General features: G+C 43.0%; 2 protein-coding genes across 2 annotated transcripts; both read right to left on the reverse strand.

The window, feature by feature from the left end:
• Positions 1-493: 493 nt before the first annotated feature.
• cdk1 (cyclin dependent kinase 1) lies at positions 494-6,507 on the reverse strand. The gene is made up of 8 exons (XM_083650893.1): positions 6,422-6,507; positions 5,962-6,005; positions 5,509-5,665; positions 4,953-5,076; positions 3,671-3,841; positions 2,779-2,942; positions 1,563-1,704; positions 494-820 (listed from the first exon to the last, which is right to left on the reverse strand). Exons 2-8 carry the CDS (start codon positions 5,996-5,998, stop codon positions 704-706), a joined length of 912 nt encoding a protein of 303 aa, XP_083507019.1. The 5' UTR covers positions 5,999-6,005; positions 6,422-6,507; the 3' UTR covers positions 494-703.
• A 1,609-nt stretch (positions 6,508-8,116) lies between these two features.
• LOC310788890 (glutathione S-transferase P-like) lies at positions 8,117-16,682 on the reverse strand. Its single transcript, XM_083650469.1, has 7 exons — positions 16,486-16,682; positions 16,225-16,260; positions 13,047-13,153; positions 12,828-12,915; positions 10,854-10,957; positions 9,358-9,459; positions 8,117-8,644 (listed from the first exon to the last, which is right to left on the reverse strand). Coding segments are annotated over exons 1-7 (627 nt in total). The 5' UTR covers positions 16,487-16,682; the 3' UTR covers positions 8,117-8,455.
• Positions 16,683-17,115: the final 433 nt, after the last annotated feature.

Raw genomic sequence — 17,115 nt, forward strand, 5'->3', positions numbered from 1 at the left:
CCCAGTCAGCAGGGTGAGCCTGAGAGCAGGTCACTGGGGGCTGGGTTTACCCAGGCTAAAATGCAATCAGGTTAATGTGGGAAAGCACTATCCGATTGCAATCTGATCACAGAAAACATGTTAGTGCCAGGTGTAAATGGCCTCTTTGGCATCCATCAAAACTTTTAGTTTGAGGTCACATCTCCTAGTGTTCATGTTAACAATTACATCAGTGGTTCACCTGGAACGAAATTGCCATTTGCCTCGTCAGAGGGCTGTTGGAAGCTTTTACAGTAAACCAGGCCTGAAGCCAGTATTGTCTCACGTATGAGTTGTAATAAAATTCAGATATATAATTTGATTCAATTCGGAAATGGAAATGTATTCATGCATCTTGGGGTCCTTGTCAGGATTGTCAGACTATAGAGTATATTATATTTGCTTCTGTAGGGAAGCACTGCAGGCTACAGTAGTAATAGAGAACACAAAGTGTTCCACAAAAAGTACAGCTTTATTGAAAATAGTTGAAAGACAAACTTGAAAAGTTATGAAAACTCATTTGAAAGACAAAACATTGTACTACTTTTCCACACAGAAGTATTTACAGAATAATTATTTAACATAGGTACAAATAGAACTGTTTTCTCTGTAAGAGAACCTTGAACCTTGAACAAAATAATTATTTAACATAGATACAAATGGGATCGTTTTCTCTGTATGCGTTTCATATTATGTTGATGGTGCTGGCAGGCAGGATGGATTTGTCCAGGTCGTCAAAGTAAGGGTGAGCCATCGCCTGACGTGCAGAGATCCTTTTGGGAGGGTTGTAGATCAGCGTTTTCTACACCAGGCAGGAAAGAGGGGAAACAAAATGTCACTCAAGGTCCAAATGGCCAATGCTTTGCAGCAAAAGCTGATTGGTGTCCAGAAGTAGCATGTTGGATCTTCAGGGGAAAAGTGAATGGGGTTTTATAATTGGGATTTCACTTAAATGCATAAAATAAGGTCTGTGGTTAATCAAAGTTTATGGGAGTGGTAATTTGTGTTCAGCAGGATGATCTTCACAAACGTCAATCACTTTTATGACTTTTGAAATGTAAATGTGATCTTTTTCAATGTGATTTTCAGAAAACTTCAAAAATCATAAAAGTGATTCACTTTTTCCCTGAAGATTCAACATGTCTGGGACTTCCACCGTCCCGACTACAAAAATACATCATCCCTGCAGTAATTATGCATCGCCCGACCAAGCTGTAGCGTGAACCTGCGGCCTCTCGTGTTGGTGGCGAGGGAATAGACCTCTACACACCGTGCCCCTCAAAAGACTTTCTTGAACATTGCATTTTAGATACAGTGTTCCCAGTGCATTCATTTAGTTGACTTTTTTTTTAATGTAAGGTATTTTCAAAAAAGAGGAAAAAAAATCTAGGCAACAGGAATGCATCATTTTTGTCTGGTATCAATTTTAAAGTGTTGTGCTCTACATTGATGACATCTGAGTGACACACAATCCAGGTCCATTTACAATAAGCCATAATAAAGCAAACTTAAGACAAAAGAAGAAGACAAATATTTGTCCTTACAGCCAGTAGGTCCAAGCCATTCTTATCCAGGTGTTTCACCATGGAGGACAGGCTGACACACTTCCATTTAGGGAAGGTGTTTTTATAGTCAGGTAGGGTCTCAACTTCAGGCCACACATCATTGTTGGGAGTTCCCAGAGCCCTGGAAAGAAAAAGCAGGTGGATTAAAAAGGGGGAAGGATGCACTAGTGAGGTTAAGCAGTTCTAAACGGTAAAAGTCTTGTAACCAGGGAGAAAGAGATACCAGGTTACAGTCAGGATTTAAAATGACCCCCAGCCAGTCTGCTGGTAGATTAGGACTATAAATTACATTTTACAGATGGTGAACTGATACACTAAAGCGCAAAGTGCAACTGACAGAGCTCCCATTAGACCAAGTACTTTTTAATGTGGATGAGGTCAGTCGTTACTAACCTACATACTTGTACAATGAGTGGTTCATATAGACAGGACAGGGTACAATTAAGATTTAGTTTAGGAAGAATCAGAAAATAATTATTATAATATAATTATTATTATTATTCCCCCGATCTACTGGCGTTCTCACCAGCGGCGCTCTCTTCATTCACTCTCTAGCTCGCTTGACCACCGCTCTCTCTCTCTCGCCAACTTTGAATGCCGTGTTTACACAAACGGCAACAGACAATTCCTGCATAGTATACCTTTACAGGATAAGTTTGGCCATTTTGGACCGATATATTATGTATTTTGCATTCCTGCGCAACACTTATGCCCAGGACACACCACCTACCTCTAGTACCTGTGCGTAACGGCTACCTCGACGTGCTGCGGCTTGGGACGCCTGTTGTGTCCACAGTGTTGCTGCTGCAGCGGTGCTCCAGCTGTACCAAGCCAGAGCCGAGCCGCTACTGTCTAGAGCCGAGCTGCTGTCTATTTGTGCTGTGAACTGTGTGCACGGTCACAATAGGCAAGAATCCTGCCGAATCTCTAAATGAGCCGCGGTGCTCAGTGCTCACGCAGGCTATGCGGCTGCTCTAACCCGTTAACATGGGCGCCAAAATGGAAACCAACAGGTTCCGCCATGCTCACGCAGTAGGTGTGTCCCGGGCGTTAGACCAGTCTTGGTAAAAACATTGGCAGATATATTGTTTAGCTGAGATTTAATTTTGCAATTATCCGCACTGGATCCAAAAATCTCATATTACTAATGAATCCGTGTGCGCACACACAATGACACAAACGTGCGTTTTTGTACCTGAAGATCCTGAAAAGCTGGTCTATCTCGGAGTCTCCGTGGAACAAAGGTTTTTTGGTAGCGAGCTCGGCGAAGATCGTCCCGATGCTCCAGACGTCGACGGGTGTTGAATATCGGGCGGCGCCCAGGAGGACCTCAGGAGCTCGATACCATAGGGTTACAACCTGGGCACACAAACACACTGTTATGACCCTCTGCTAGGACTGAATAATAAAGTACGAAAGTACCATGTGAAAGCACAGTCACAAACAGTGTTTAAACTTTACACACACATACACACAACACATCAACTGAAGTAAAGTTATAAGCTGCTGCTCCAAACAATACCTGTGCTTTTAGTCATTGATACTCACTCACTGCGTCAGGTGGATTGACTATGCAGAGTTGACAGTAATGGAAACAGGATAACATGAGTAAGGATAATGTACAGCAAGCCAGATTGATGTGATTTAACGTGGTCCTCACAACAGTCTGTTATAGCGGCAGTCTGCTATTCACAAATAACAGAATGCTGCAATTGACCTATCAGAATCGCGTATTCAAAGCCGTGTAATAACATTACATTAGATAATAAATAGCAAGGTCTCAACTTACCAACGACCCAAACCAAGAGAGAAATTTACAGTGAGTTTGACTATTTCATTGACAAGTATTAGACGGCAGTTCAGATTCAGCATCCCTATGAAGTGGACTGCATTCCAAATTTGACGTCACTCCTTCAAATGAGAAACTATCTGTGAAGCCAGTCTGAGTGTTCGCACGGGGGAAAGATTAAATTGTTACTCATATTCGACTACTTCGTCAGTGACTTTATAAAATTCCCAGAGAGGCGTGTCTGACCAGGCTCTCCATAACCATGAATCCCTGAAGGTGATGTGGAGCGGCTCCTCACCTCATGGGTGTAGACCCTGACGGGAACGCCAAAGGCCCGAGCTAAGCCAAAGTCTGCCAGTTTGATGACTCCCTTGTTGTCAATCAAGAGGTTCTGGGGTTTCAGGTCTCGGTGGAGGACTCGGCGACAATGACAGAACTGAATGCCTTCCAAGATCTGGTAGAGGTAGCTCTAAAGGATTAGAGGAAGAGAGATAGACGGATGAGGGATGCAAACACACTAGCGATCAAAGAGGAGACAAAAGCCCCTACGCAGTTTTCTGGAGGTTGCTGAAAGCCAAAGACCTTGTTAAATGTTCCCAGGAATTAAAATTTAGAAAAGCTTAAATAAAGAAATAAAGCTGTCAAAACCAGCCAAATTCTGATTTCACATAACTAATCAAAGTTATTATAAGCAGAATAAGAAAGGAACTTAAATGAATAGTTGAGGGACAAAAAAGAAACACAAACCACCAGATAAATTGATGATTTTTAGTCTTTCCCTTTCTAGGCGATGTTTCTTGATTCATTATTTAAAAGAAGCAGTACATCTTAATTGCACAATAAAAGGCATTTTATAGGAATAAGGAAAATACAGCAACCACAAAACGGATCGATAAATCCAAACTGCACCGTGTTTTAGGCTGGAATTTTCTTTGAAATACATAAAACATAATCTATGGTAATCATAGAATAGAGTCTATTTTAGACTGTGTTTATTCAATAGACAGTCAGGGGCTGTACACAAAAGAAACGGGAAGCGGCCGCCAAAGCGCACAAAGGTGGCCGGCGGCCGCTCCTGAAAAAGCGCTGCAGCCGGAGTTGGTTTGGTCCGAGCGGAGCGCTTTCAAAAGTTGAGAAACGTTCAACAGCGCCGGGTGACGTGAATCACTTGTTTCCAGCCGACCAATCGCGATGACAGACGCTGGCTGTTTCCCATAGGAAACAAAAATTTATGAAGATGTGCCGGTGGAGAAATAGGACGTTGGAATCAGTGAATTTACATTACTGTGACAGCAATCATAAAGGGAGCATGAGCTATACTGGACATGACATGTACATTATTGGAAATATTTGGTAAGCCTTTGCTTGTTCCACAACACTGTATTGTCTGATATAAGAGCTATAACCAGCTGATTACTGAGCTAGCAGCTGCTATGCTAACATCAGTTTCTCCTCACAAAACGTGCTCCAGGAAGTGTTTTTTACATGTAAAAAAGTCTGTGAACATCCAAAACTAGCAAAGGACCCATAACACAAACTGTGCAGAGGACAGATTCGTTACACATAGATACACAGTTTACCTTGACCAGCATAGGGTCCATATACTGTCCAGATGGGATGGTGTCCAGGTATTTCTTCAGGTCCATGGACAGGAACTCGAAGATGAGGTAAAGCCTAGAGTCCTGCATCAGTACATCCAGGAGCCTGGGACACACACAGACACACATCACACTCTGGGATTATGATGCTGCACCCTGGGCTGGGCATCTGGTGCAATGCACTAATTCTCTTCAGAGGGGAATTCTGACTTTCACTACCAGTTCATCAAGAGGTGGAAAAGTACACAGGGTTCCCACACCTTCTTAAACATCAAATTCAAGGACTTTAATGACTTTCCATGTGCAAATTCCTCAAATTCAAAGGTTTGAGATTGAGACACGGATCAAGGTTAATTACTGTTACAATGAGAACTAGCAGAAGCTCACAGACCATTAAAACCTGTCACAGATTATGGTCATTTTGTGCCACAGGGCAGTAGAAAAACTCACCACATTGCACCTTAAAACATTTTCAGACATTCCAGGACCTGCAGACACCCCGTCTCTAACACGGCTATTACACAGACAGTGAACGCACCGTACGACGTTGGGATGCTGAAGCTCTTTAAGCAGAGAGATCTCTCTGATGGCGGTGCTGGGAACCCCCTCCTCCTCGCTCTCCAGACGGATCTTCTTCATGGCTACAATCTGACCAGTGGCCTTGTGTTTGCCCTTATACACCACCCCATAGGTGCCTGCAAAACACACCAGCAACAAGCATGTGCCCCCCAGTTTATAATGCATCCATATTTAGTCCATGATACAAAGATGGGGGTTATTGGGCAATTTGGGTTATTTTCTGTGGAAATCTAGCCAGTGTGTGACAGATTAGTAAATGTCTCTAAACATGCTGAATTAAATGCAAATAACATACAGTTTTGTAAAGCATGGAAAGGGATTATAATTCTGTACATGGCTATAATGACATTAGCTAAAGAATGTTGATAATAAGTTTAAGATCAGGCAAAAACACATTAGGACGTAACGTTACCCTCTCCAATTTTCTCTATTTTCAAGTAGTCTTCCATTGATACCCTGAAACAGAAAGAAAACATGTCATGTCACGACTAACTTTAGTTAACGTTATCTTACAGGCCACAGTAACTTCAATTCATGGTTTACCGTTAAAGAATTCGCTTGAGTGATACGGCATTTGGCTTATAATGTGAACATTTTACGTAGTTTTGCAGTTTGTCGCTAATATCGCTAAAAAGCAAAGCGACATAACCTGCCTAACGACGTTTCACGGAGTAACGTTAGCGAGCCGTTTGTTTCCTGTCCCCCGATAACGTTAGCTTAATGCTAACTAGCTACAGTAGCTTCCCATGCTCCTGGTGATATCTAGTCCGCTTTCCGCTCAGACTCAGAGTTGGATTGCCAATGTTTGCAAAGTATGTGCAACTGACATTATTACAACCAGTAAAACAAAACAAAAAGAAAGTCATATTTACCCGACTGTAGTGTTGTGTTTTCTATGCCGTTTCTACTCTCTAGCTGCCTGCAGCTGGAATGATGGAGTCTTTAGTTTTGAATTGGCCGCGGCGCACACAGCAGTTCAAAACCAACCAACCAGATCCCGTTGTAGTCTTTCAAAAGCACCAATCCAGAAAGAGGATGCTGTCATGTGGGCTGAGCGGGAGGGAAGGAGGGAACGCGCCGCGGTGCAGCCTTCAAGGGTTGTCAAACTTTTAAAGACACAATACACTCCTGAACGAGCCAACAAAGAAAGTAGTAGTAAATACGAAGTCTGCTGAAATTATGACTTTTATACAAGATTTATGAGTTGACGAGATGCGTAGTACAAAGATGGTAAAAGTTTAATGTTGCCTTCATGTCGTCCTCGTAAGCTCCTGCTTTCATGGAAAGTCGTAAATAGGACTTGAATCACATTGAAGTGCAATTCGGTTGTAAATCACACAAAAAGCAGTAAACACTACATTTACAATCAATTGTTGATACGGCTCTGCACATATCCTCAACTTGTATAGCACATGGACTGTATATAGCATAACAAATCCGAAGTACTTTCCCAGTCATTAGATGCATGTAGGTATTTCTGACAGTACATGAAGGCATCATAAAAGTCACTGTACACAGGCAACTTTGTAGCCTGGCTAGCAACATTGCGTTTTAGCTGTAATCTTAAGTAACCAAATGAAACGTCTGTTCAGTGTGATGTTATTGTATGCTACTTTATATTTTCTATCTTGTTCAGCTTCACTGTGCATCATCCAGTTCATCCAGTGAAGCTTGAAAAGGGGTGGTCATCTTCTCAAACCCAATAAAAAAGAACTGATCAGGATTGATCATATCATGTTCATGTGACTTTATACTTTTTGAATAGCGCTATTATAGTCTATCTGTATTAACATAATCACAAATGTTCAACAGTTCCTTTGCTCACAACCTGTGAAAGTGAGATTTATTCCAGTGAGTAACGTGACAATCATGTGTTGCAAATTCCTCAAGTTCCTGTTGTGAACGCTGCCAGAACCTCCTTTTAAAGAAAGGCTCGAATCAGATCAATCCAAAGCAAAGCCATACCTCTCAAAGTTGTGGCCCTGAAATATCTGATTTTGAGCTGATAATCAGGGATGTAGTGGAAGGTAAAGACAAGGTTTTATAGAAGAATGTAAGAAAACTTCCACACATTCCTACATTACATGTCATGTATACGAATATAAAAACCTATTGCACCAAAATGGTAGATATAATATAAAGATACAAATGGGAGTGCTGCATTGGGTCAAGACATCAATATGTTAGCAGAGTAAAAAGGGGTGGGGCATATATAGATACAAGGTATCCCTGCTAGAATAAAGGATTTGTAATATAATTCAGAGTGCCTCGGATGTCTCATTTTGCTACCTTCAACACCTGGGGAATTTCCTGCAACCACATTGGACAGCTACCTCTTTTTTATCTGGTAGATATAATATATTGAAGTGTATATGAAAAGCTCGGCTACTCTTGGAAAATAAAGGGCTTTCATATTAAAAACCAAAGCTGCTTTGTAAAGTTTTTTCCGTAATCCTGCTAAAAGACAAACGGCACTGAAAAACATATAACCTCCTTGGCGGAGGTAATGCACAAGTTTCTGCAAGACGTGGTTTATGCAAATAAGACCAGTGAACAGACAATTTCATTGTACTTCGTCCCTTTATTGATTCTATAAATCTATACAAGTCTTTATAAGTGCACTAATGTAATAAAGTAGGTTATCAAAAAGGAATGACCATTTTGTCCAGTGATTCCCAACCTATGGGCCGTGGCCCTCTGGTGGTCTGTGGAGACATTGCATGTGTGCCGCCAAATAATGTTTCAGACGCTGTGTTAGTGAGTGTTGGATTTTAAAGTGGGCCCTGAGTTGGAAAAGACTGGGAACCACTGGCTACACAATTAAAAAAGTGCAAACGTTAACATAGACAAAGACATTAAGCAGACAACGTCAGGACTCCATCATGAATTAGCTCATTTGTAGGGATTCACTGCTTGCCGTTGCCGTTGATGGGGAGTTTCTTATAAGCGTCGGAGTCGAGGAAGGCCTTGATTTTGGGGCGTGCCGACATCTTTTCCACAAAGCCCTTGAGGCTGGGGAAGGTGTCCAGGCAGGATGGACTCAGGACCAAGTGGTTGAGCAGAACTTCAAACAGGCTGTAGTCCGCAAACGAAACCTGACCAAGACAGAAGACACCATATGAACACCAGAACATTTTCATCTCCAACAGGACTGGGATGAGTTCAACCAATTCAAAATGGCCCCCTTTCAAAAACATGGCTGCTGTAGTTCTGCAGGGCGTATAGCTCGGTTCTCACATTGCCAGCAATGTTAAACAGTCAACTTTCTGTCACATGATCAAAGGCCCTAAGATGCTAACACTACAGAAAGTACTATTAGCCTTTGTTTGCCAGTTAGCATTCTGTGACCCATAATTAAAAAAATAAATTAATAGGCGTTGAAATATATATAATAGATGTTGAAACACACACAGATGTGATCACAGATAGCTGGGCGACAGAAAGCTCGCTTTTAACATTGCTGGAAATGATGAGAGGCTGAGCCTGTTTGTGAAAAGGGCCTACAGTGAGTGGCAAGTCATCTGCTGAAGATAGACCGTTTATTCTCAATTAACACCACAACAGAAATGTCACCAACATTCAGAAATGAGAAAATCCTGGCAGAAGGCTGGCCACACGCGCGCGCGCGCACACACACACACACACACACACACACACACACACACACACAAAAGATAATCTTTGGATAACTTTATCCTCATCAGTATGCCTTTGAACAAAAGAACAAATGTACTGAACTGAATGTCTAATCCGTAAACTACAACATGCATAGAGGTGACATTTTTCCAAACACTAGCAGTCTGTTTACCTTGTCGCCAACCAGAAAGCCAGTGTTGTTCTTGGCCATCACTGCTTCAAATTTGGACAAGTGGTCGGGCAGACCAGTAATGTATGCGTCTTTGCCGGTGTCCTGTTTAAAGAGACGGCATAGTCAGTCACAAAGATACTCATTGTGGCACATAATAAGATAAATCATATATGCTTTTATTATGAGTATGAGCAGACTAGGATGTTTTGAGCATAGAGTGCTAGTTGCAGAAGGAATATGCGGGATGGGATGCAGTTTTTGTAACAGATTCTATGCGTAATTTCCGCACTATAAGCCGCACCGGAGTATAAGCCGCAGCAGCAAAATTGCCTGTTTGTTACATATATAAGCCGCACCGGACTATAAGCCGCAGGTGTTTTAATGTTTTTTTTTTTTGTTTTTTTTTGTTTTTTTAATTGTGTTTGAATGTTTAATTACCATATGTAAGGGTTCATGCACAGAGGGGATTGTCGGGAAAGAGATGGCTGTTTGAGGAAGCTCCCATTTATTAACATTTCAACAAAACAACATAACACAACACCACCTGTGTTTTTTTTTACAGTGCACACAGTGTCCGCGGTGTGGTGAAAAGAGGGCAAGAGAGGAAATTAAAACAGAAGTGGATTTATAGTTAGAAAGAGTGCTAAAAAAGAGATTTTTTTTTTAAATCCATAGATAAGCCGCACCGTTATATAAGCCGCAGGGCCAAAAAACGGGGAAAAAGCCGCGGCTTATAGTCCGAAATTTACGGTACGTTAGGTCAGAGGTCCCCGAACTTAAGAATGCCACGGCCCACTTTGACACCCACCCTTTAATCACAACTCTGATCAACACACAAGGCTAAGATGATGCGTTTCCCTATATGCTTTTTTATATTATATATTTTTTATTTCATTAACAGAGCATGTGAATTTGGGCACAAGGGAAATTAATAATCCATCCACATACAAAAAACGTGTGTATTTTGGCAAAATACCCAAAAGCAGATTGTCAACATTTTCTCCCCCCTCACTCATCAGAAGTATTTGCATGCATAACACATTTGTTGAGACAAAATGTGATGAGCAACAACAGAAGAAATCAACCCACAAGCTATTAATGCTAGGCTGTGAAAAATGCTAGCTTATCTGTAAAGGGGAGACTCGTGGTTACCCATTAAACCAATTTTCATTCGGATAAATTGAGCGGAGAGGTCAAGGGACGCCTTTGAAATAGTTTTCCATCGCCAAAATGTAACCTATGTTTGGAGCGTTATTTAGCCCCCTTGCCGACAAGCTAGCATATTACCACCCAGTAGCCTACCAATGGATGCCTTAGGTCTTCAAGTTTCTTCTGATAACAGGATCTCCACTGTAGCTTTAAAAGTGACCCTGCTACAGCCACTTGATTGTCCGCAAAAATCGAGAGTGTTGGCAGACCACTCGCAGCCCACCTGCAGTACCTCCACGGCCCACTAATGGGCCGCGGCACACAGTTTGTGAATCATTCAGACTTACATATTCTCTGTAAATCATCTTCACATAATTGAGACGAATGTCCTCAACACCGTCAGTCATCATATCAATGAGGGCGGCCTCCCGGGAGTCCTTCCCATAGGCTCCTGGATAGGAAGACAGGCAGATTATAGATAGATAGATAGATAGATAGATAGATAGATAGATTAGATAGAGATATAGATATCACAACAGACGTTTTGGGGTGAACTGCTACTTTACGAGTATATTCGGTTAGGCGTGTACAGACGTGCCTGTGATTCAGGTTTCTTGCAGCTACGAGTATATTCGGTTAGGCGTGTACAGGCGTGTCTGTGATGTTGCTGATTCAGGTTTCTTGCAGCTACTTTAGGATGTACAATATTTGCTCTTGAGAGGAAGTGGAACTTTGTAGCTGTGACCAGCAGCTCCACAGCTCGGTCTGTCCGTCAATCGGCTGAGTGCTCCACAAAATGTTCCCCATTTGGGCAATATCATCCAAATGCAGCGCCGGAGCACCATCGCCCCGCCCACCCTGTACGTTCTCAGACCAGGGAGTGTACGCATACAGGCCGGAAGTGTACGCGTACAGACGGCCAAACACTGATGTTAGCACGCAAGCTAACGTTTGATACCTCCCGGGGGACGGATGGCTGTTTGTACCCTGGGAGCGGTGCTTCAGTGTGGGCCACTGGGCCAGCAAGGTCCGGCCAGTGGGTAACGTAGGTCCCTGGAGGACAAGGTCCTGGCGGGGCGGGGGTCTGTGTGTAGCCTGGGGAGGTGTGCTAATAGTGGGTATGCAGTTGGGCAGATTCATGGAAGGTGGGTGGGGTGAGGGGGCTGTCCTGGGTCTCAAGAGGCCGACCATGGAGCTCATACTAGCGCGGGTAGGGACAGGATGGACGAGTTGCTAGCTAACGTTAGCTAGTAGCATAGCTAGCCGATTAACTAGCCAGATCAACCCCGGGAATGTGATCAATGTTGGGGGGAATTGTCTGTCAACATCGGTCATGAATCATACAAACATTCACCCTAAAGACACTAATGCACACAAGCATAGAATATCATATACCTACACCGATTTAAAAAATAAAAAGATCAAGTCTTTTATTTTTTAAGGAGTAGGTCTGGGGTCTGTCTGGCCTGTGTATGCGTACACTCCCGGGTCTGAGAAGGTACCCGGTGGGCGGGGCGATGGCGCATTTGGGAGTTACTGTGCAGTGCCCGTCATCCCCACTGCTGCACAGAGTGCTGTTTGGATAGGTGCAACCAGCAGCTCTATTACTGCTCCCTCTGTTGGTCGGTCCACAAATTTCCCCACCCTTTGGCGGCCACTCATTTTGATTTTTTTTTTTTTTTTAATATGAATGGTGGTGAATGGTGAGAGACGCAATTTTTATTTATCCTATTTGAATTGCGCCATGAGGTCCACATGTAAAGTTTGTCAATTTAAAAGATAACTATGCAAGTAAGTCGCAGTTTGTCCTGAAACAGACGTAATGTTTATTTTGTATGAAATAGCTCAATCGACTACATCTCAATATACATCACACCAACAACATGGCCTGGCGGGAGAGACGTCACTTATGCGACTGGTTGCGTGTAGTCTTTATAATTTATAACTTGTAGTACCACAGTTTTACCACAAACTTTCTTGACTTGCAAAGTTATCTTTTAAATTGACAAACATCATGTGTACCCCGTGGCATAACAATAAAAAATTAAAAAGTAACCTCTCCCTCTGTTCACCACCATTCATATTTTTTTAAGACTCTGGTGTGCTAAGGGTCTGACGGGGTGGGGTGGGGGGGGGGGGGTGGGGAGGGACTTTGGCTCTCTATTCCCTCATAAATTGAATTTGATTGAGATTCATATGGTTTCCAAATGACACTCCTCTTCTAGTAGACCTGCAGGAACATCTCAGTGCTTCAATATGTGGATACTGACCGAGCCGCGACAGGTGCAACAATTTGAGAGGAATATTATAGGAGAAATTACCGTGATTGCGCCCCAGGTGTCTCAGAATGGCATTAGACTGGTACAAGACCAAATCTCCATCTTCAAACTTGGGCAACTGGCCGAAGACCTGGAGTAAATGCAGAAGATTAGGTATTTCACTCAACTGAATTCAAAGAAGCCGAAATTATGAATCACATATGAATCAAGCAGACTTAACAGAATAAAAGAACAAATACAAAGAGGCTACGATCAACTCACACATGCGGCTTTCACGTCTCCTTTGGCCCAGTCGTCAAAGCTGACCCCGACCTCCTTCCAGTCCTGGCCCTGGTCAGACAGCATGATCCTGGTGGCTCCACAGCGGCCTGGGACAGACGCAGCGTTAGCTTGCTTCATTTACAGGGCCATCACTGACTTAGCATCTGGCATAGAGGATCTACATCAACCTAAAGCGGATTTATGCTTCCGCGAAATCGAGGGGTGCGCCGCAGCTGGCCGGCCTGCTGGCGCAGCTCGGGGGATGGGGGCGTGCAGCTCCTCGAAAATGTGACTCTGCGGCATGACCAGCACGAGAGCGTGTGATTGGCCATTGCGCCTTGGGCCGCGTACGTATCCGCTGACGTACTTGTTGTGAGAGGGGAAGACGGGGCAGACACACAGCCATGTTTTTTTTACAACTTTATTAGCGATCGTTCACATACAGGACAATACAATACAAAACAGTATTGCCACTCAAGGAAACGCCATTTCATCATTTAACAGTGCTTGTCCCTCATCTAGCAAATCCTTCTGCAGGCGCACCGGAATGAGGGGGGGGACAATAAAATAAACAAAATATCCCAACCCCCTACCTCAACACCAGCAGGTGCACACACGCGGGGCACGGACACAAATTTGCACACCACAACAACTGCAAATCCTGTGGGAAACACAGGGATATGACTGGCACGTCCAGAATGACCCATGCCATGGGTTAAGGTCCTTACACATCAAGAGCGCTGCGAATATACGGCACGAAATTGCGATGCGAGTTTTGACCCACCTGTCAATCACAGCCACAGATGTGTACACGTCGGAAGCGAACTTCTGAAAAATCGACCGTGGTTCGAAAAAATAAACACCGCAATAACGCTCAGTGAAACTTTGCCGTTGGTATGCACGGTTGCATTGACTGATATAGGTTCGGAAAATATTATTGACGTGCGAATTAATCGCACGAAAAAAACGCTCCCGATGTGTAAGGACCTTTAGTCAGATAGAATGACCCATGCCATGGGGTAGTCAGATTATCTTTTGAATTCAAAGCAATACTCCACTTAGTTCTAACATGGGGGTTTATGTGGCACTTGATGGCCATGAAAACCAGAATATAAACTACTCGCCAAGATCAGATGCAGCTGGACGAATAATGGTTGAATATTTCACGCAAATTTTGATTCGTGTTTTTGCTAGAAATGCCCATCCCTAATTTGGTCATCTGCCATCAAGGTGTGACTTCAGTTAGGCATAATATCCAATATATCCCATTGTAACCAACTACAAATATCTGGGCACAATTATTGATGACAAACTGAAATTTGATTTAAACACCGACATGCTGTGCAAGAAGGGCCAGCAACGCCTTTACTGCTTGAGGAAACTAGCCAAGTTCCAAGTAGACAAGAGCCTGATGAAACTGTTTTACAGTGCTTATATTGAATCTGTTATCTGCTTTTCCTTCATCTGTTGGTACGGTAACCTCTGTATCAAGGATAAAAACTCCCTCTGGAGAATTGTGAAAACAGCTTCTAAAGTAGCCGGCATCCAACTGGAGAGCCTTGACCTTAGCTATAACAGACAGATGCTCAAAAAAGCTCTGTCCATCCGCTCAGACAGTGCCCACCCACTCAGTTCAGATTATAGGCTACTGCCATCCGGCCTTCGCTTGTGTGTCCCATGGACCACCAAAAAAAACAGGTACAAATATTCCTTTGTCCCTTCCTCCATCCGAGCAGTGAATGCTGCTGGAGGAAGGAAAAGATGACTGAGGAACTAACGTTTCATCAATCTGCTGTACCAGCAGTCGGCTCTTTTATGTTCTTAGCTCTTCTTATGTTTTTTTTATTTGTTTTTTAATTTGTTTTTATACTGTTTTATCGGCCGTATCAGCTGCTGGCTCATCCCGTTCTTAAGTTATTAGTGTCGTTTTATTTTATTTTATCAGCCGCACCAGACGTATGCTCATTTATATTGGCTCATCTTATGTCTAAATGTTGTTATATCCTGTTTATTTATGTCATTGTACGTATGGTTATTGCACTTCTATGTTTTTATGTTTCAAGCCTCTATGCCTGCTGTAATCCAATTTGCCCTTTGGGACATTAATAAACTACTTGAACTTGAACTTGAATCCCATATGTTGTACCGACTCAGTGAATCGACTGAAAGGGCCCAGTATAATAAATCACCTAACATCATGTCAGTAATATGACCGTATAGTTGTATTACTGTAGGTGTGGCTGTTTGCACACCTCAGTGGAACTGAATAGACGGTCAGAACAAAAGATTACATGTTGGTTTATTCTGGATACACTGGTTTTTGCAGAGGCAGAGGTCGATATATGCAGTTCCCTTTCTTTACTTTTGCCTTTGCAGCAACGCATACAAAATACCTGCTTTCTTTGCAGCACATTTTGGACTGGGGGGAGGAAATGCATCTGGCCATGAGTTGTCTTGAATTATTTAATACGGGACAGGAGTCATTCATATGTGTGACGTTAGTAGCGGGCACTTAACGTAGACTTCTTAGCAAATCATTGTCATGTTTGTTGAATGCCAATGCGATTCCATTGTGCCATAAGGCTGTATTGGGCTAGTTCAACTCATTCGGACGGAGGCTGCTCACTGGCGCATGAAGCCATCATGGGGAGGTTTTTTCTTCCTGACCATGCGGCCCAAGGTGAAGTGCGCATGTGTGCCATGACGTGTTCCATGACGTCTCCCACCCATGGATGTATTAAAAGAAGAAAATACACCCGTATACGGCTCTTAGTGGCTTCTGAAGAAAAAATTACCCATAATTTTTTTTTTGATAATTAAAAGAGTCGTTTTATACTTTTGAGCGTCACGTGACTTGCAATACAGAGCTTCGCCACCATGTTCAAATGGCTTCACAGCCCAGCGCTATTGAATCCTGGGGGCTTGCATGCAACATGCACAATGAATGGGAAACATGGAAATGCATGCCCAAGTGGACACGTACCATGGCGCACACACACATGGCATGGCACACTGCCCCCGGGGGAAATGCAGTGTTTTACACCCCTGCTGACTGGCTGCATTCGAAGAGGTTTTATGTTTTGACTGGTTAATTTTTTTTTACAAAAAAAAAAAAAAAAAAAATCTAATTACAAAAATATTCTATCATTCAGGATATAGGGCTGTCTTTTTCACTCACCTCTGACTGCGAAGTAGGTGATGGTGTATGGAGGCACTGAGGAGAGACAAATCACAAAGAAACAAATAACATGAGAATGATCCCATTTAGGACACACACACACACACACACACACAATATAAAGCTAAAACGCGCCGCCTGGCAACATTAAAGCAATGTTTTCAGTATGCATAAGTAACGCACATTTAATAATTTGCTATATTCACTGCATGATAAGGCCTACTGCAAAGAATCGAGTTTTGCTGCAGCTGTGGAACTTACTGGCGGTGGATCAGAGGACGTCGACTGGAGTCTGAAGTTGCACTGTGGACGACAGGCAGCAGTCAAGTGACAAACCCGGAGGCAGCAAGGCGCTGGTTATTCTGCTTTCTGCTGAGTCACCGTGACTGAAGGCTGTCCCAGCTAGCCGATATCACAGAGAGCAATCACAGCAATCAACTCAAGTCAACCGGGAAGTCAACTCGGTAAGTGGGCGGATGGATTAAAGTGCAGGTCGTGGTGACATCATGTGAAAGACCACGTGACAGACCCACGCAATCTGTTTCTTCTTCTTCTTCTTCTTCTTCTTCTTCTTCTTCTTCTGCTGCCGCCGAGTCACCTGTTGTTTTTCTTCTTCTTCGTTTTCTTCTTCTTCTTCTTCCTCTCCTTTTGGTTTTATTGGCAGTTAGCAAACAGCTTTCGGGTGCATTATCGCCACCGACTGATCTGGAGTGTGGACTAAAGATCTACAGTATCTACTAAAGAATTGCTATCAAACAATAAAACACAATAGTCATAATTAAGTAAATAAAAAGGAACCAAATAACGAAAACTAATTTTCTCAGATTCTATTGATAGCCTATTTAAATACTCCAGAAAGGAGTATAACACGTAGGCGGTGGCGGTGATTAT

Source organism: Poromitra crassiceps, assembly GCF_964638095.1.
Source record: "Poromitra crassiceps genome assembly, chromosome: 14".
Lineage (NCBI taxonomy): Eukaryota > Metazoa > Chordata > Actinopteri > Beryciformes > Melamphaidae > Poromitra > Poromitra crassiceps.